The sequence below is a fragment of the Poeciliopsis prolifica genome, unplaced genomic scaffold (assembly GCF_027474105.1).
Source record: "Poeciliopsis prolifica strain line A6 unplaced genomic scaffold, Auburn_PproV2 SCAFFOLD018, whole genome shotgun sequence".
Lineage (NCBI taxonomy): Eukaryota > Metazoa > Chordata > Actinopteri > Cyprinodontiformes > Poeciliidae > Poeciliopsis > Poeciliopsis prolifica.
In genome coordinates this window covers 612,269-633,965 of record NW_026562393.1, presented here as the reverse complement: position 1 = coordinate 633,965, position 21,697 = coordinate 612,269, and the positions used below count along the sequence as shown (strand labels likewise).

General features: G+C 38.7%; 1 protein-coding gene across 2 annotated transcripts in view; it reads left to right on the top strand.

Annotated features, from left to right (window-relative positions):
• The window catches only part of grid1b (glutamate receptor, ionotropic, delta 1b), a 406,477-nt gene that overhangs the window by 327,672 nt on the left and 57,108 nt on the right, over window positions 1–21,697 (top strand). For both annotated transcript variants that reach the window (XM_055042755.1, XM_055042754.1), the window contains exons 5-6: window positions 12,454–12,507; window positions 17,333–17,506. In XM_055042755.1, the coding sequence (XP_054898730.1) occupies window positions 12,454–12,507; window positions 17,333–17,506 (228 nt within the window). The remainder of the gene's footprint in view (window positions 1–12,453; window positions 12,508–17,332; window positions 17,507–21,697) is intronic.

The window sequence follows — 21,697 nt, the reverse complement described above, 5'->3', positions numbered from 1 at the left end:
CTCTTTATATGAATATTTGAGCCAACTACTGCCATTAGAAATAATAAATGAATTGTTTCACATTTGCTTTTTGTTAGTTTTGTTTTTATTTTTGTCACTTTGCGATAAATACATAGTTTCACTAAACACCTTAAATACTTGAAATTATTCAGCTTTAGACATGTTTTGTCTCTCTACAGTGGCTCGCACAATACTGATGTGGAACTGGATAAAGCCGAGATGCCTGAGGGGAAAATCTTGTTTTCCTTCAAGCTGAATCTTTTCAGAACTTTCACCGTTTTCTTTGTTTTATGAGTTAACTTCAGATGAACTCCCCGCCTAAACACGTACTTTCCTGTCGGCTCTGTTACGCTGATGTGAGTTTTCCTTTAAGATTATCTGTCAGAATCCCAGTAGATAGACTGACTGCTCGCTCCACCTCCCTCCACCCCCAACCGCCTCTTTGTAGCTTCACCTCACACAAACCTAAATGGTTTTGGAATGCATAGAGGAAAAAACACAAATCAAAGCACACAAACATGATGTGAATTTAGGTCTCTGCAGCAGCCACAGCGGCAGCAGGTGTGAAAATTGGAGCACGAAGAGTTTCCAAAGCAGACAAACACATACTCACTTTTTGTTCATCCTGAACAGGTAATGGCACAATTTTTCACATCAGAGATGGCGACCACCTATCTGTACGTGCCATCATTAATCTCCCTAATGGAAAAGTAAGTGATCGGAAATAGAGACTATGATCATGTTTCCTCTTTGTCCTCTGCTCAACGGTCTGAACCTCTTTGGATGGTCTTACTTGTTATTTATCTTAGGCATGTGCTGGTGTAACAATTTCTATTAAAAAAATGTATATAAAAAAAAGTACACTAAAAATATGTACAATTATCAATTAAGATTATTTAAAATGGAAAACCAACACTTATTCCGCATAGGGTTATTGGTTTTAGTCATGGATTTTGTGATCATCACTTCATTCAACAACAAAACCTAAAAAAATCTAAGTTTCTGTATAAATTTGCACCAATTTTTCTGACCGGTATCGCAATGAAAAGTTCATTAATTTCAGTGACTGATCTCAAGAAATTAATTTCAGCTAGATTTATTGCAAAGTGATTAAGACTTATGATTAATAAAAGCCTAGAATTCTGTTTTTCAGAACAGAGACAGAGAGGTTTTTATTTCAGCTTGGTCAAAATGGTTCAAAACGCTGGAAATCATAAAAACACCTCTTCCAAGGTGTGACTTTACTGACTCTAACATGTAAAAAAATAAAGTTGTAGATAGGACATTTTATGTTTTTATTTATTCAATGATTTCCTGAAATTATGCCAAGAGTCAGAAGATTTCTACTTTGCTAAGCTCTATAAGTGCAAAAATAAATAAATAAATAAAATAAATAAAAAAATTATTTTTTTTTTCCAGTTTCTGAAACAGGATGCTTCGGTTGTTAGGTTTCTGTTTTGCTTTAGCTTAAGCAGACTAAATATCTCAATAACAACACTTTTATTATGCTTATCCTTTGCTGCAGCTCAAGATCAGAGCTGAACTTGGCTCGCGAGCACAGAAATGGGAGAGTCGTTGAGCTTTTTCCACCCTGGTCTGCCCACGTTATTGCTTTCATGTCACGCACAAACACACCAGGGAACACCTCCTCTCAGATGGTGTCAAGTTGGACCAAAGTAGCCATTTTGGCTCCGCTCAGGGAATCAATGGCCCATTCTGTTTCTGGCCATATTGTGTCTAAGAGCTAATCAGCCACCCAGGCCTCATTACGGGGGGGATATCTGAGTGCACACATAAATGCGCACGCAAACACACACACACGAAAACACTTTCAAAGGAAAACAAGAAGGGCCATGAGACAAAAACACCTGAGGACTGAAGCAAAGAGAAGCATCAGCAGGATTGTAGGAAAAGCAGAACAGCCTAAAATTAAAGCAGCAGCACATGGTGTTGCATACAAATGTGTGCAGAGACTCTGCAGTTGTGTTACAGATCTCCTAGCAACTGAGTCCGGTTTTTAACGGGCATCAGCGAAGGGACTGGCAATGTTCATAACAGAGGTATATCTCTCTTTCTGTAAGCTCACATTCTCAGATGTGGATTTCGTTGGGAGGCGCGGAGCAGAGCAGCATCTAGGCTGAGAGGCAAAGCTCCACATTTAATGTGATGCAGAGTGAGCTTATCTCCAGGTAGTTCCCGCTCCATCCCAGATGTCTTTGTCTCCCCGCTGATTGATGGAGGCTTAGCGTAAAGGAGCACAATGCATGCAAATGGCTTCTTTAATTCAACAGGTTCAGTTCTGTATTCGCATCACGTGGCATTGAAGAGGCACAAGCGGCCAGCGTTGCGGGCGTTGATTAAATTCATGCCCGAGGCGTCTCTTTTCTGAGACACAAGCCCATTCGTTCTCAATCCCAACTTATTTTGGGCCGTCTTTTTCTTAAACTGGTATTTCAGTTTTCTAACGTCACGTCGGCTCCTGTCGACGTTAAATTTGCTTCACTGTCATAACAGGGATATGTTTTCTATCAGGTTAAAATACAGGAGAAATTTGAGTCTGGGTTTCTGGGTACTGAACATCGAAACTAATTTCCTTTCATTTGAACGTCAGAACTCGGAACAAAATTAAGTGTAGTTTTAAACCGTGTTTCCATTAATGCTCGAAATTGGTTGCATCATTTGAACAATGTATTTTTTTTAAAAAACGGAAAAATTGACATGAAGGTTGAACCGCGAGTGCTGGCATGTGAGTATCGGACGTCATTCACGTGAGGCCTTGCGAGGAAATGGCTCTTCACAGTGAATGCACAAGGTCCACTGATGGAAATCACATACAGTCCCCTTCTGCAACCCCACTCATCTTCAGAAATCCATCAAAGCTTTTTACGAGGCCATCAGATGTGCACTTTGTTTGTCCTTCAGTAATGAGAATTTTAAATACTTCAATATGTTTTATTTTAGTGCTGTTTCAGTTGTCTTTTATCTCTAAAATACAGTTTTATTAAGGTTTTTGACATTTTGCATGTCTTATTCCGTATCTTTTAATTCCCACATTATGTTCATCTTTCTGACCAACTCAGAAACAAACCCTGCAGATTCTCCCAGAGTTCCCCAAGGCATCCATAAGCCAGAAGAAATATTCAGTCTCTGCATGGAGTTCTTGGTCTGCTTTCCCATCGGGACAAATGCCCAGAAAGCACTCAAAGGCCACGAACAAATAACCTCGCCTGACTATTTTATTGATAAAACTGCAGACACTCTTCTGCTAATACAGTGAAAATCATAAAGATTTTCTGGGCCTCTCCATGGACTACAATGAAATCCCCAAAAAAGAACAAAAATAAATAAATAAATTGGGCACACACATCCTTCAACCAGACACATATTTTGTTTTCGAACTCCACTGATGTTTATTTCACACTACAGGTTTCAACAAAACACACTACAATCTATCTCTACAGTGAAACACTTTTGTGTAACTGCTTTTTTTTTTTTTTTTTTTCATTAATCCATACCGCTTTCCTTTGCACCCCTGCAGTGGCACTGCGCCCCTCCAGGGCGCTAATATGACGTAACAATGCATTCATCATTCAAAGCGACATATCATCTAATGCAATTCCAACAAAAAGACAAAAAGCTTTTCTCTCTGTGACTAAATATTACAAATTTCAAGTTGAACTTCTCTTTCTGACACAAGGAGAAAATACACTCCTAAACATTGTGTCCTATTTTAGGGCTGAAATTGATTTGTTTATATATATATATTTTCCAGTTGCAAATTATGAATCATATAGGTTGTAACAGTTGAAAACTCTAGTTAGAAAGTGGAAAGTGACTAATCAGGTGTAAGTCAGGTACATCTGCAGACAAACTGCAGTCTTCCTCAGAGCGCTACAGTCACTGAATCTTGAGATTGAATCTAAAAACGCACATAACTGCCTGAATATCACATAGATCTTAATATGCATTGATACAAACAGGGGAAACAGTCTTATCACTTCTTAGAAGTTAACATCCACAGTCTTCATTACGTCCACTCTTGTGGGTACAACCAATTGCAGCCAAGGAACATAAATGATGTCAATAGGCTGATCTGCAAACATCAAGCAGCACTGCGCCGCTGTACATTAACTTCTCAAGCTGCATTTTCTTTCAAACGGTTTAGTGTTTGTACTAGTTTGTGATATTAATGAGTAAGTTCAGCTTGTGAACCAGATTAGCTGATGGATGCTTCCTGTAGTTCTCTATCTCTTATCAAAATTGTTCCTTTTATATTATTTGTGTCTTCTAAAGTTCAAAAATGTATTTTTTTCAGCATTATGTTTGTGAAACCAACACTTTTTCTTCTTCTTTAGCTTTTCTGTTTCTTTGCTAGTATGCTCTTCACATGTTATAAAATACTGAGGTTGAAAATATGCGTTCGTGTTTCCACCATGGAGGCACCCAAGACGTGGGCGAGCCCCATGTTGTTGCTTAGGATTTTATCTTAGGGAGATCAGAAGATCAACTGCCTTGATGCTGAATCATGCCATCTGTGTCAGACTGAGATGTTTGGTAATGGCACTCACCTAAACCACCTTTTCTGTCTCCACTGCGCTCCGGTGAATAAATTGAGCTTGACGAATGTCTCCGTGACTCTGAGGCCATGATTGAACTAGAAAGAGTCAGCGTGAGCTTGTTGAATGTTTTGAATGCAGGAGGCTCCACGCTGGACTTCATTTGTGCATTTTAATGCCACATCACTTGACCTATCTCAGTTCTCCTAGTGTTCTTGTTGGGAGTTGTCTTTAGTGATATGCACATGGATCAGACGTTTTCTGGTTGCTCAGTAAATTTTCTGACCCTGTGCTTTAAGTGTCTTTCACAAGCAGCAGCCCGTATTCCACTTTTAATGGATGACAGAACTTAGTTTTACTGTTAGCTTGGATAGCTCTTAGTTGAGAGTTTCATTGGCTTTCTAATTTCTGACTCCTCGCCTCCCAGCAGTCAACTTTGTGCTAATATCTGCTCTGGTTTTACAGAGCAGATTGTTTTTCCTGGACTGAGCTGCCTCAGTCCACCCAAACCTGTAACGGGCTTTAGCTCTCGCCTCGCCTGTCCAGCATCCAGCCATCTGTCTGATCCTTATTCTCAGATTTCAGCTGCTTTTTACATCTTATATATTCAATTTAAGTCCACAAGGCTCAATTAACAGCCCTTTGGCGTGCAAAAGGGCAAAAACAGCAGAATGGGACTTGAAGAAAAGGGAATAAAATAGTGTTTTAATGTTTACAAATACAAAGGAAAAGCAGAAAAGTAACAGCTTGCTAAAAAAAAAAGACAAACTTTTGGATCTTTGTGTTTACAATACTAATTAGTCGTTTGTTAGAGCTGTGCATTATAATTTCCTTTAAAATTACTCTGAATTCAACCTTAAATAAAAGCATTTTTGATGAATGTATATTCAAATTTTATAGATGTGAACATTTATCTTCAGATAGGTTTTTGACCCAAGTGTCAAATTGAACTTCTTGGGTGAAGAACTGACAGGCTTTTATTATGTGGCATAAGAACCAGATCAGGTCAGACTAATCAAGAAAATACAGTACGGTTTGGGAGAGCTGCACCTGAGGAACTGAGGGATAATACACAAAGAAATAAACACAAGAGGGCACAAAAGCATCTAAACAAATCAAACGTTTGAGACGACCGGACTTGTTGGGCTGTCAACAGGAACTCTGTCAAACCGACCTCCAAAAGATAAAACCATGTTCATACACCACAGAAAGTCCAGAGTATTTTACGAATTATACTTTGCGTCCATTCCATCAGGATAAATGGATGCTGGGAAAACCATTTGTCAGCGGTTAGTTTCTTTCAAACTTGCCATTGCCACGGATACAAGTGTCTTATGTAACAATGCTCCAACACCTCAGCCTTTCTTTCTCTATTTTAATGTGTAAACTTTTAGGACGTTCTGAGCCTTCAACTCAACTGGTTTCAGGAATCGGTTCATGTTTTATCAAACTTACCAAATATTTCATAATCACAGATTTTATTATTTACCACTTTTATCACGACTCGCAATTTATTGTGAGTCATGATAGCTTCCCTCTGCCTTTTTCAACTCTATTATCATGCGACGAGACACCTTTACCTGCTCTTTAAAATGGGACACTTCAGTCCCTCTTCAATCTCTTTCTCCATCCGATGTCTCCGTCTCGCTCCATTCCTCTTTGGGGGGCACTTATAATAGGCTGAGTGACAGTGGTGGACAATATAGCAGCAGAATAGATAGGGGAAGAGTCACGACTGGGAGATCTAAAGCCCAGCTTGTCCTGTCAGCCGGAGACCGAAGACACAAGGGCCGCTCAGTCGGATTGAAAAGTAAGGCAATCTAAGCTTTAAAATGTGGATAAATTATAATGTACAGACCAAAGGTATAATTATCCTCCATATGTCTGTTCATATTGTTGAAACAGAGAGCGTTTAGGGATTTTAAAGTCCCTGGACGTACCTAGAAGGCATTAGTCAAGAAATAATAGCCGAGCGCACAGAGAGCAGTTCTCCTAATGACACATCAGGAGACAAAAGTTAAATGTCAAGAGGGACGAAAGTGAAACACCTGCAGGTGACAGCACTGCGATTCTGTTTCAGATACGATTCAGAAACATCTGATAAACATTTTATTCATAGAATGAAAGAGTGCATATAAAAACTGAAAACAAAATAGCTGAGAGTATTTAACCTTTTTTAAAAATTAAAAAAAAAAGCTGTTTTAATGCCTTTGAAGTCCTTCCATTGACCAATCATCATTGATGTGGTTATTTAATTAATAAAGAGGAAATGGGAAATAACAGTTTTCTGCTTTAGAGGATCCAGTTAGACTTTCTATGTTTGTTTTTGAGAATCTCCTCTAGATTTATTGTGGATGCTGAAGGTTTGAACATCCCCTTCTAAAACACCTCTGAGAGCTTTTCCACATGAAGACATGGAAACCAGTCACCAGCAGCTCACTGGAAGCTGCTTTGGTCTCCTTTCTCTGCTGGGTTGCAGAAAGTCTGCGAGAGATTTTCTCTGGTTTCTCCTCACCTGAAATCCGTCAGCTGTTTAGTGCAATTTACTATTCATCATAGCATGTGCTACATCCCATCGAGTCCACCCTTAACCACAAAGCGCTTCACAAGCAACACAATTTGTTAAAAGTGCTGTACACAGACAACCAGAAAAAAGCAATACAAACAAAGCAAATTAATATTACAGTCAAGATACAATAAGCCTTAATCATTCAACTGATCCTTAAGATCTAAGTAAATTGGCAAGTTTCAGCCTTTTCAAACTGATTCCATATAAATAAGCTCTTGTTCATAGTGGAGTGCCATGTTTACCAAAGTCTCTCAGCTCTCAGTTTATCTTTGTGTGAAGCATTGCTTTTAGCACAACTTTCACTCACATCAACATCCAGATAGAGCCTCATAGCGGCAGCCCGCCTCTACCAGCGAGGCCTAGTCAGAGGCTGCTTGCTCTCTGGAGTTGCTTTGTGTCACACTGTTGCTCGTATTTGATAAAGGCGAAGTGGAAAGTGGCCTCACTTTGAGATGGGACGGCTTTGTTTTAAAGAGGGAAAGCTAACAGCGTAAACAGTGTCGAGATTGCTGGTTTTATAAAAGTTACCCAATGCAGATTTATCGTAGAGCAGCGTCATAACCGAGGGCACCAAAATGGCTACTGCCGGCTTTGTCTTTATGTATCTTCTTTGTTTTCTGCGAGCTACAAAGACAGAATGCCCCACAGCTAAACAAAGAACTAAATTGTGTTTCTGTGACAAAATCAGAGGAACGTCTAACTTAACTTAGTTTTTGTTTCTTCTCTGACCCCACGCATGCCGGATTTCCTGGTCAGTGGCGTCCTCATGGGACTCATCCCTGTCTCCTCCATTAGCATGGTGTTAAAAGCAATCTGTCTCTGGTGTAACATTCTCGCTTGCTGACCGCCCAGCAGCCTGTTAAAATGCTTGTTGTCAGAACTATTAAACCCACAGAGGTGGTCACGGTGGAGGCAGTCGAGCAAAATATAAACTGGCTAACTCTCTAACACGCCACCACCTTCACCTAACAAACCCCCACCCCTTCACCAGACCCTTTGCCTCCCCTGAGAACTGCTGATGGAAGCAGAAGAGCGTTTCCCCAAAATATGCTTGGCTTTCCCGCATTTCAACAAGGACAAGCCATTTTTCAGAATTTCAGCAAACATGTCACCCACTCTGAATTTTAAATAGCAACAATTTTTTCTTTTTTGGGTCATACAAAATGGAAAAGTCTAGGCTGCTAATGCTCAAGATTTTTCTCAATGTCAACAACTCCCCAGTCCCGTGAAGAGACTAAAGTGTTTTCTCTGTACTTTCTTACTCGCGTAATATTATGTTGGCAGCCTTTCGCTGCCAAACATCTAAATCATTTAGAGTTCCTCTGGCATGTAGTTCCGCTCCCCAAGTCCTGCTTGATCCCGTTCAACCAAGAATGAAAGCGAAACATGTTTCCGCCGCTGCGGAAAGTTTCCGTCTTTCCGCAGAGGCCTCCCACCACTCGATACTTAGCAGCATGACCCTGACTCTTTCATAAAACTTTGATGCAGCTCGGATTGGCCTACCTGATCGATACCTCATCATTTCTTTGCAAGGTCGAGCTGAAGTTGGTGGGGAACAAAAATATACAGCTCAACAAAACATGCTCTGTTTAGTTGTTTCTGCTTTTAAATATTTATTCTCAGCCTGACTGCAGCGTGCAGACATGTAGATGGAATGAAGATGCAGTGTTTGTTTTATTTCTGGTTGCATCATGTCTGTTTGCAGAATATCTGAGCTTCTAAAGGCATGTCAGATGCACAATCATCTCCCTGGTCTTTGATTTGTCTGATTGGTTTGTGCAAATCCAAGTGAAATACACATACATCTCTTTCTCTGGTTCTGATATGAATGTCCTGCTAAGCCACATTTCAAAAGCAAACTTGGAACGTGTCGCTCTACTAACTAACCCTGAAGGCTTTTTTTTTATCAATTAGTAAATTACATTGAACTTGTTTGTTCTGGCAGCTGAATGTTCGGCTACAGCTGAATTTTTCTACATGAAGGAAAGTTAGTGCAGATCCAAATGGAGGATTTCAGCAGCAGACGAGAGTGTTGCACCGGCTGCCCGCTGCTGAACTAGCTGCAGGGTGTTGACGCAATCGCTTTTTGATCTGTCCCATCATCCATTCTGCACACAGACCTGCCCAGAGACCCCATCTTGCTGATCTAGTGATCACTGCGGTCAACCCAACTCTGGCCGGCCCAATGACCTGCGAGCAGACTGCAGCCCGGTCACAACGGGTTGAGGTGATTGAGCTGTGAATGAAAAAAAAAAAAAAAGACCCACTTACACTTACATTTTTCTGCACATTATTTATCTATTTAAAAATACTGACTGAATTAAAGTGGAGTATGGTTTAATAAAACAGGTGTAGAAACAGTGAATTTTGTAATTTTCTTGTCTCAATGGAATTTATAGCAGCTTTCATATGAAATTGTTTGATTAAATGTTTCTCTTGAAATTAAACATGCATGTGTGGGAGTGCTCTGTTATGCAAGTTTTATGTAAGACGAGATAAATACAATATGCACTCAGTGATATTTAATGGATGGGGAGGATTTTCCTTCTTCCTTTCCTTCTTTCTTTACTTTTTTCTTTCTTGACGTCTGAAATAATTAAAAAAAATCTAAATGCCAATCAGTTTGTTTCCAACAACTTCAAGTATGATTTCCTACATTTAAATCAATAAAGCAACAATTTCTTCTTCATTAGAGGAAAACTTACAGTCAGAACAAAATTTAATTAAAAATCTGTGAGCCCACACGCTGTCGACAGGAGACGACCTCTCAATCTGACATATTGTGAGAACTTTTTTTGCATGACTGCATGGGCAAGTAATACCAAGCCCAAATGTGGGACCGTAATAGACTCCTATCAGGGAGACGTAGTCAAAAAGTGCTTACAGAACACATTAGCATGTGTGCTTACAGAACACAAATCAATATCACTGCATCAAACAAAGTAAAATAAAAAAAATAAATGAATAAAAAACTGTGCGAAAAAAAAAGAAGATAACAGTTTTATTGAAATAAAATTGTGCTGTTTTTTAAATATGTCTTCCTTGAAATGTCTACAGTTGACAACAAAATCATCCAAACTTTGATTTTGAATCTTGGTTGTGCGTCTTAGAACTGATTCTTCCCAAAATTAATTAGCTGAATGCAACTAATTGGTTAAAGGAATGTCCATCTGGCTGAATGAGCACAGCCAAACTCATTCAAGAAAGATGTGTGACTGGAACGAGGTCTTAATGTTCTGCCAGCTCTTACTGTTAAAAAAAAATATATATATATATATATATATATAATTTTTTATCATTTTACTTCAGCTTGTTTCATTAAATGCAACAAAATGTCAAAGATTTCTAAAAACAAACAACAATAAAAATCAACAGTTTGTGTATCCACATGAGCAAAAAACCAAACAAGTAACCAGGTTTCAAAAAGACTGAGAGGAAACTCAGGATAGAAAATCCTCAACATAGATCACAGTAAAATTGGCTCAGAATAGCACATCTATCTTAGAGGACAGTTTTACAAGTCTCTCTGCTGTTATGTGTGCGTGTGCGTGTGGCATGTTAAAGGTTACAGTGACAGGTGTAATATTTCCGAATAGGAGATGTCTTGTGAAGTATCTCCAGAAAGTGGGGTCTTGGCCTTTAACGATAGGTTAACCAGATCACTGACAACATCATCAACTCACACAAAAAAGCTGGACCTCATCACAAACCTTCACATTCACTGACATTTTGGTCCCAACTACTGTTATTAATACGTCCCTAATCCTCACCTCTCACCCTCCTCCAATCTGTGTGTTCTCCAGGACACACAAATTGAATGATCAAACTGCAAAGAATATTATTACATCTCTGTTGGTCTTCCTGGGCGAGTGAATTGGATGGAGCAGAAACCAAACATGGAGCCTGAAAAGGAGGGCGAAGATATTAATATTGAAAAACTTAAAACCCAGTTTTGAATCTCTGGTGGGAAAACATCTTTTACTGTATATTCCAAACACTTTTTTGGTATTATTCTGGGGATTCCCAAAGGAGTAACTCTTAAGCTAGCATGTAACAATTGGGATTAAAGATGCCAAATATTAGTTTCCACATCAATATATAGAAATGTATTGTAAACTGTGTAAAGTGCATTTTGCAAAAGCCTTACCTGATTTAAAAAGGAGGGCATTATTCCAATATCTGATCTATATATACATTTGTTTAGCCGTGTGCTTTTTTGTAGCCGTTATCAAGCTTCTGATGCTGGTTGAATTTTTAGGAAAACTGGAAAATGTTTATTCAAATTGCCTGGGTTCCTGACATAGAAACGACTGTGAAACATAACCCAGAAAGCAGAAACAGTGTCTATGCTTTGAGAAGTCATTTCCAGAAGCTTAGTCTTGTTTTATCTGGCCTAAAAAAGCAGTTTGGATGTGTGTCTGGGTCCAGTCTTCCTCTCCATGGTTCCGTGTGTTGAGTAGCTGGGTTACGGTAAACCCTGTTTCAGCTTTCCTACCAGGCTCCATGATTGTTACTGTGTTCCCTCCCCACACGGACCAGATGCTCCCTCCTCTCCGTTTTCCTATTATCATGTTAAATGACGACGTTTTGCTTTATGTCGTCCAGATCATTAGATAGAGACGTGGTTACAGTGTTCTTTTTAATAACGGCATGTTTTTGCGTGGCGCCCTGAGGCCGAACACCCACATGGCTCGTTGTTCAGTCCATATGCTTTGATACATGTTGTGTCTTGTCATGGCATTTTAAATTTTTTTTTTTTTATTGAGTGTGTCGTTTGAGTGGAGGGAAATTAATTTACTTGAGGATTGTGGTACTAGAAAAGGAAGCTTTTCTATCACCTATTAGTGATCAGTTTATATGAATATATAATTTCTGCATTCTGCATTCATGTCTGCCGGTTGCAGAAGGTGATGAGCTGGTACCAAAAGTTCCCTTCTGGACTCAGAATAAAGCGCAGACCTTATCGGCTCGACTCGGCTCTTTGTTATCATCAGTCGGAAGCCGGATGGATGCTGCCAGGATTATCACACAGCTACACCGAACCAGAGGAGCTCGCAGCGCTTTGATAAGAGTTTTCAGCACTCGGCCGGGTCTCGGTGGAAAACTTTTATTGGTTGACATTTGGCAGAGCAACCCATCATCGGAAAACAGCAGAGGCTGAGCAAATAGGAGTGGAGCAAAGCAACGTGTCTTTGGTGTGATAGAGCAGCTCTGAGGCCAAATAGGAGGATCTGAGACCCAGAAAGTTTACATGAAGCCGGAGTAATTGATCTAAACTTTTCCCGTTTCTCTCTCTCTCTCTCTCTTTCTCTGTGTTTGTGTCTGCAGGCTGTGGAAACAAATTTGGCCTCCAAGGACAGTCACTGGGTGTTTGTAAATGAGGTAAGACGCCGCGATGTTAAATCCATGAGACAAAATTTCCCTCCAACTCACGACGGAGAAGGCAGCCTTAGTGTTTCGTCATGTTGTGAAGAAGGAATGTCAAAAGTCTGGTCAAAGGACCAGACTTGCCCCAGATCTGGTTTTGTGATGACTGCAATTCAGTTTAAATTGTCACTGACAAGTTAAAATCTTGCAAAAATGGAAAATATAGGGCATGACACAATATATCATCTTATAATAATTATGCTACTTTCTGTCTCTTTAATTTCCCTGAATGAGCAGCGTATCCTACACTGGTGGACCCATGATTACTTTTTTAAACTTTATACACTGCGTCTTCTAATAGGAATAAAACTTTACCAGCCAGTCAGGGTGTGATGGATGTTGATGGGACTTTGTGTTTTTCAACTTCCCTGTGTTTTCCTGCTTCAACATATAGAAAACAAACGAAGGAGCCATAATCAGGCCACTTGAAACGCTGATCGCACAACGAACGACTAATTAAGCCTTTGTGTTCAAGTGTTTTCAAGCAGGAACACATAAAAAAAAATGCAGGACTGAAGAGTGACACTCCTGCCTTAAATGAAGCTCATTGTTTGGTGTTATGGATGCAAGATCATCTTTAATGTTTAAACCTTTCCCAAACTTTGCTTTTCAAATCTCCAAAGCTTTGCTCAAAGCCAGGAAGCTATTTATCTGTGCCTCATCAACCGATCAAGCCGACTAACTGGACTGTTGACAATGTAATTCAAGCCTAAGCAAACATACCAAGAAAATAAATAAAAATGAACTCACAGCTTCGTAACAACGTTATACTCTTAATACTATATTCATTCTTTTGTGCATTAACTCCTTCTGAAAAAAACTCCAAATGAACCGAATGCCACGTCGAAATCTTCTTTATTAGCTCCTTGCTTTTTATTTCCAGCTTATTTTTAAATCGAAATGAATTATCTCTCTTAATATCCTGTGAATCTATATCCCACACACACACATTGCAGGTATCCCTCTCGTCAGATAAATGTTTGTTTTCTCTACATTTTGGTTTGAAATTATTTTACCACATTTTAATTTCCTTACAACTCCTGTTTATTTTACTGCTAACTAGTTTTAGTAACCACAGCAGTGTGTCAAAAACCTTTTAGCTGTCTCTGGAGTCGACGTTCTTGTTCAGTCGACTGTGGTGAGAGAGCGGTATCTTCGTTCTAGTGACGGCCCGTTTACCTCCAGCCATGTTTAGGCCTGGATCTGTCCTTTTGCTCTGAAGCAGGCAACTTCTGTATGTCTCTTAATTAAAGGGCAGCTTCTTGCTTCTCCTCTCAGTCGCCACGAGTGTCACCGGAGCAAGCTGCCTCAGCTTGCTCTCCTGATTTGCTGTCACCTACAGATGGTGTCTGGATTTATCTCCTCTGTGTGTCCTCTGCTCTGACAGAGCTACCAAACACAAGATCTCTCTGTTTTTTTAATTTTTTATTTTTTTATCAGTGTTGTGTCTTTAATACAAGCTAATGGATGTTAAAAAATAAATAAAAAAATAGGGTTGATGTTATAGTGATGTAAGTGTTAATGGAACGGTTCTTAATTCTTTCTTATTCACTTTACGATCTAAGAGCTTCACCTCTTGTTTTGTTTTTTTTTCAACTATAAAATCCCACAAGCCTTTACTTTTCTTTATTTTCTGTAACAGATTCATGTGGGCAAAGTCTTTTATTTTTGTATTGAGGATGTTCTTTGCCAATATTCTCAAGATAATTGGGATGAAAAAGGAAATAATCAGACAAGCAAAAATCACTACAACTTATGCCAAATTTTACTGAACACAATAAAAGAACGAGTAAAAGTAAGTGACATCCTTACAAAAATGACAAAAAAAATATACTGTGCATTAAGGACAAAATTACAGCAAATGTGAATTTTTTGTTAAACTGCAACACATTCCTGAACGGTCATGACAATTTGGAACAAAACAACTTTGTCAACTAAAGAATATCGATTGATAGTGAAGGGTTGCCATCACTATTGAGATCGATTACAGTGACCAGCCTCAGCAGTTCTACTATAAACAAATCAACTCACAAAGACATGCATAAAGAGAAGATGAAAGACCAAAACACTGACAAAAATGAAATAAACATTTACCAAAACTGAGGGAAAGTAGCAGGTTTGGGGTAGGAAAGACAAAGGAGTGAAGATCTCTGCAGGGTCACAGTGAAAACACATGGATGGCTCTGAGTGTGTGAAGCAGCAGCTGTCGCGTTTTATCTGGGAACAGCCAAAAATCTACACAATTACTTTGATGAGCTCACTGACACTGCTCAGATGCTGAGTTCAGAAAACAAAAGAACTGTTTCTCTCAAGTCTGGGAATTTGGAACAAAGTAGGAAGAGACACAAAATGAGAGACAGAAAACACTTAGCACAGAAATATAAATAAAATACATCCATTCAACTCAACTAATCTGAAGAAAATTATCTGAAAGAAAGAGAAGAAAGAAAATAAAGGTGACTAGAGGCTGAACACATCTATCTATATATAGATATCTATCTATAGATGTATCTATATGTATAGATATTTCTATATATATATAAATTTGTACCCCAAACCATAATCTCTTTAGCTACAAGTGTTCAAAAAGTAATTTTTTTACTTTCTTTTTTAATCTTTTTTTTTTTTCGTGTTTTTTCTTTCATGGCTCATTACACGGGGAACCTATCGGAAACGGGCGGCGTTAATGAGAGCCGAAATGAAATAACTGTAAATGACACCGGGTGCTTCTCTTTGAAATGTAAATCCAATTCTTTGTGAACAAAAAGCACCTTGCAGGTTACATCACAGCTGCTCCAGTTGCAGCCGTTAACATCGTCACCCGTATTGACAAGTGAATCCATCAGAGCCACTGTGCTCTGTCTGGGATTTTCGTCTTTATCCCTTTTCATTTTTCTCTTCTCTGTCCTACCGTCAGTAGAAACACAAGCAGCGGGTAATTGTTGGTCTGTAGGTGGTGAGACTTGGAGGGCTCCTTTGATCCACAATAAAGTAAAAAGAAAAAAAAAAACTAAATGAGTGCTAATGATTATAAATAAAAAAAAAACATTTAAATGAACTGAAATGATTTTTGTTGGGTTTAGGAATCAAAACCGTAATTCTGCTCTGCCCCCCCCAAAAAAAAAAAAAGTTTTATAAAGTGAAAATATATATATAAAAAAAACACACACTTTGTGAATTTATTTAAAGATAAAACATTCCAGTTTAGGAATATATAAAATAATCTAATTGCTGACTTTTGAGAAAGGTCCAACCAAGCACTGAATTTACAAATCAATAACCTTTGGATAGAAAATCTTCATACAAAACAGCGTTTGCTTTGTTTTTGACATGTAACATTGTTTAATGTGCTGCTCTTGGTGAAATTAACCTGAATTGAAATGACTTATGCCTATTTTCAGTTCAATAAGTTTATCTACATTGTGTCAAATCACAATAAATCTAATCACACCCACGGATTTGAAGGCACTTTTATACATTTCTATTTGATGCTAGTTAAAAAACAAAAAAGTAATGAACTGCAGTGTAATTCTGAGACTGAGAAATCAGTTTTCTATCAAAGGAAAGCCAACTGATTACTCAGATATTAACGTTTAATATTACCTACTTCCTGGAAACGGCGTCGCTCTGAAAAATGACTGCCCTCCAAAACCCCTCAACTGATTCTTTCCACGACTCCTGATTAGTCGTCCATTCAGGCCACCTGCCTGTGCCTGAATGGAGGTGGTTTATCATTTAATGTTTCATTACATGCAGTTTAGTCTCTATTTTGGTGATTGTTTAAAAAAGTAAAATGAAATCTCACTTGGCTAATGATAAAATCCAGCTGATGCTAGAAATATGAAGTAACTTATTCCAGGCAAGTGAAATTGGATCGTAATCAAAAAAGTTATATTAGATTTTCATGTGAATAATTAAGAAATAAATTTAAATTAATATGAGTAAGTTGTTTGTTTTTAACAACTCTGTATTTGAGCACTTTGGTCTCTGAAATTTACTGTTCTGTTTGCAGAAGTTGAAACAAAAATCAAATTTTTACCACTTCCTTCTAAAGTTGCTTTATTTCACGGCTGGTCTCAAAAAAAAGAAAAAAAAAAAAGAAAAAACAACATGATTGCCAAAGAACTTTTAACAGCAAAGTGAAGAAATATGCTGATGACCACGGGGTCTTCTTCTGGTCACAGAAACTCTTTGGTACTTAAGACAAAACCGCTATTAAAAAAGTAGTTTCCAGCACAGATAATTATTGTCTATCCTTTAAAATCATTTCAAATAGTAGGTTCACGCTGCGATTTTAATGTGAAGCAGCTGCCACTTGTTGTGTGGATGGAATAAATTATATGTCAGTAGCGTCTTGTATCTCGGTTGCTTTTACGGCTCAAGAATTATGACATTTAAAACCTTTTTTTTTTTTTTTGCTAGACGAAACTCTTTTTTTTCCAGTCAATGAAAAAAAGAAACTAAATGTAAACTTCTGTTTACAGCTTCATGTTTAATTGGATGAGGATGACATAAGGAGAAACCGAACAGAGTGGGTTTACTTTACTTCGAATGGTGACTATCTATAATTACACCTCCGAGAAAATAATTGGTTTTCTCCTTGTCGTAGCAGTTAAACATGTACACGAGTATAGAAAGCTCTTTAATAGACAGTGTTGTGCTTTAAAACTGGCTTCTTACTCGTATTAATTAATGTGACATAGTCTTATAGAGGAAAGGAGACTTACTGCAAAACATTTGTTCTGCCTTTCGTTTCTTCCTTTTGCTTGCATGACCGCAGGAAATCAGCGACACGGAGATCCTGGAGCTCACCCACAGTGCACTGGGGCGCATGACTGTGATCCGACAGATTTTCCCCCTCTGGAAGGACAGCAGCACCCGGTGCATGAGGCAGAACCACCGGATCTCGTCGCTGCTGTGCGACCCACAGGAAGGATACCTGCAGAACCTGGAGGTAAAAACAAAAACACTTCTCTGTGTCTGGCTGTCAGGTTTTAGTTTGCAACTGACACCTGTTAGCATGGTGATGTGTCCAACTCTCCACCTCTGCCGTAGTTTGAGTTGCACTTTGAGTTGGGAAACATGCAGCACTGAGTGAAGAAAAAGGCTGGTTTTACACCACATCTGTCAGCTTCTGGTTACTGGAAAGACTTGACTCATAAACAGCGTGAACAACATTTGTGTGTGTGTTGTGTTTGTTGAGACAAAGTAAAAAAACAACAACAAAATAATTAAAATAATTGCTATCAAGGCACAGAATTGTCGTTTTGACTAACATTCCATCTGCACTTTATGATATCAATTAGATGATATAAACCTCCAAATGCTCTCCCAGTAGATTCGCACCTTACATTTTTGGCTCAGATTGATTCTGTGATGATGCAGGTTGCACACATTTAAATATGCCCCAAACGTATGTATATTTATGCCAGAGCCTGACCAAAAAGCATTGGGCTTTCAAAAGGCTCGCGCTGTGAATTATTCACCTTAATTTGAAAGCAGGTGATCATTTTGATGCATAGGAAATGGGACTGAAAGGGATTCGCTGCACTGATGGCTGGAGATTTCACTGTGTGTTCTCCTGATATAAATGCTAATCAGTGCATTGAATGCATGAAGCCATCTGACAGAATTTTAACTTCAATTCATTTTTTTATTATTATTATTATCATTTTTGACAGAAATAATTAAATAGGAACCTCACTTCACTGTCATTTGCAATCTGCAGCTTTGGATTTTTTCCCCCCACATGTTTTACCATCTGTGTCTGCTGCAGTTTTTCATTTGCGATTAGATAACTTTCCGGTATGAATATTCTTGTGGGCCATAGTTAAGTCGACGTTCAGAAGTTTAATGTTCAGATATAAAACAAACTTTCTCGAAAGTTCCACAAGAAGGTGCCGGTAAATCAGATAATATTTATCAGTAAATAGTTTGGGGGTTTTTTTCTCGTGGTTTTGAATAATTTATTTTTTATTTCTGTTTATATCAAATGAAACCTTCACATTTTTCTCCTTCAACTTTTTGTGTGCTTGAAATTCTTCATTTATCCCGAATAATTGCCGCCCTTGTATGTACCGATTATTCTTTCTAATTAGTATCCTCATTCTTCTTTCTCCTGAAGGAGAAAGAAGGAAAGAAAGACAGACAGACAGGCGTTTGAAAAGGGTTGAAAACACAGGCCTGACCTCCACGGCTAAACATAAAAATGCTAATTCTGTACATCACTTCTGAATCAATTTTAGTCATTCCCAGCCACAAAAGCACAAAAGGTTAATTTTCAAGAACAGAAAGAGTAATTAGAGGGTTTGCTTTGTTTAATGAAGGGCAAAGAAAGACGTAATAAGCAGCCAAATTCATAAAATGATGGTGGGATTTAATCAGTTTAGAGAGAGAGCTCCCTCTAAAATGAAGGAATAAAGCTATCATAATCTTTAGTGGTCCTCTTAAGGCAGAGTCAGAACGTGCCCATCTCAGTTTTTATTTGTGTGAAAATGTTCCCTCTACGTCAGTCATTTTATTTCAGGTTGGATGTGAAACATTATGTTGTTTTAATCAGAGGTAGTCAAGTTGTGCATTCCCAAATTTCTGCTTGGATCGTGAACAGAAGGAACATAAGTGACTCTAGAATACCAAACTCCACACACTACAGCCCGTTTTAACATGGTGACGATGACTCACCAGACACTTTATAATGTTACCTGTACAAATGCTTGCTTGCAACAATAGTGGATCAGCCAATCATAGGGACAGAAGCGGTACTAGCCTGTATAGAGACCTAAGCGAACGACATTCAGATCATTTTTGTATTCCACGCCATAACTTATGTATCAATGATTATTTTGCATTCTTATTCAGTGTGAAAGGTCTGACACAGAGGCCTATTTCTTGTTTCTTCTCTTGAAAATGACAGCACTTTATGCTCTTGGCATAAAGTGTCCCATATTCATAGTCAAGGCAACAATTTAAAAATGTGCATCTATTGAAATAAAGATAGCCTTTTAGTTTGCCACAAAGTTAAGTGATGTTGATAGTAATTGTGTGCAAAAAAGTTCCCCTAAAGCCAACTGCATAAAAAGTGGCAACAATAAGACTTTCTTGAAACATTTGCAGTCCTACCATTACAAATGTAAATGTGTGGATTGTGATGAGAAGTACTGGGACTTTAACTGGAACTCACTATTTTGGCACAAATGAGTCTTTAAGTTGAGCTTTGGAGTGAATAGGAAATATATGAAAAAACACTTCATCTACTGCAAAAATTGGATCATAATGTGTCTGAGGAGGATGAGGAGGATTAAAAATATGCTTTCCAAATCAACAAAGAAACTGTTAATCCTTACACAAAACTGACTTTTCAGTGTCAGAAAAGACCTAGTGGAGTTTACTGATTTGTACATTTTTCTTCTTTGTTTTTCTCAATTATAGTTTTTTTTTTTACTGATCAGATCTTAAACAAAAACAAAACCAGAGGATTTTAATTACTTTGTAATCATTCATTATTAAGTAGTTAGCTTAACAGCCAGAGAAAGAAACTAAAGGACAAAATCTATCAACCTGCTTTTGAATGATATTTCTTGGGTGCAGGTATATTTAATGTTATTTATGAATGTATTGGTTAAAAAAAAAAAGAAAAAGAAAAGAAAAAAAATCACCGTAAGAAAGTAAGATCTCCAGCAGTTTCATTTTGGGTTTTTTTTTTTTTGTGGTGAAGAACTACCTCTTGCTCGCTCGCCGTCTCGGTTTTAGTGTTTGCCGTCATGTTCTGATGTAATCTGTCAGCCCGCCTTACCAGAGACAAATTCAAATTGGTCTCATTCCAGAAAGTTTGGTCGCATCTCATCTTCAGGCACAATCTTCCTCCCACTCACACTGAGTGTTATTTCCACTTGTGAAATCTCTGCGGTGATGTGAGGCTGACATTTAAAGACAACAAACAGAACAATTACTGTAATGAACACTGACAAATGCTGGCTTTTTCCCCGTCATGTTTTGACATTTGCTGGAGACGAGTTCAGTTTTTCTTCTTCTTTTTTTTCTCGCCACGTCGAGTGTTGAGCACCAATGTCATTCTCCTTTTCATTTTTTTTGTTCTTCATTCAGAGTCTTGTCTCCTCTATTCCTCTGGAACTGCTCAGCTGGTTATTTTTCCCCTGTGCCTCGTCTCCTTTCCCGTCTTCATCCTTCACTGTCTCCTCTGGCCGTTCGAGATGACCTGAGAATATTTGCCTCTTCTTTCATTTCTCACCTTCCATCATTCCCCTCGTCCTCTGCTCACTCTCTCCGTCCTCACCTCAAACGTTCGGCAAGAAGCAAGATGAGGACATTTGTTGCAGTCGTTTGCGCAAAACAGCTTCAAATGTCTGTGAGAATTAACGGTGAAAAAATTGAAAATCTTTGACAAAAAAAAGGCTGAATTTATGTGGAAATGTATATATTTTTAAAACCAATGTTCTATCTTCCTTCCCCTTCCGTCCCCTTCCATGGCAAGACAAATTTTACATGGCCTTTGTCATGTAAAATTTCATCCTTAGTCTCTCCATGACCAATGGACACAGAAAGGAGATGTGTGTGTGTGCGTGTGTGTGTGTGTGTGTGTGTGTGTGTGTATGCGTGTGTGTGTGTGTGTAAGGCAGAAGCGTGCAGCGTGGCCTTCATACCAGTCAGCTCTCCTTATCTGGACAGAGTGATGCTCATTTGTCATCCTGCATTTGGTCTCTCCTTCCTGTCTGCATGTGTGTGTGTGTGTGTGTGTGTGTGTGGGTGTGTGTGTGTGTGTGTCACAGTGTGTTTCCTGGGTGCTTGGTCAGGGTGACATGTGGACAGGCTGGCTGCTAGCTGACTGTCGTCTCAACACCATCCAGCTCGTCTGTGCACTCGGGTGCCAGCAGCGCTCTTGGTGGTGTTAGATTTGTGCTGGCAGATGATGCAGTTCCACAGATGTGTCACACATGTGGTCAGTGTGTTGGTTGGCATGGAGAGCTTCTATATTTATTTATTTTTCCACATTTGAAGGGATGGTTCGCTTGGAATTGTGACGTTAGGCTTCCCATTGTAATTATCAGCGGTCAGTATCTTACTAGCCACGAGAGTTTATGTATCTATTAACCCATCTGTGATTTTCCAATTCCCCTTAGATTCTTGT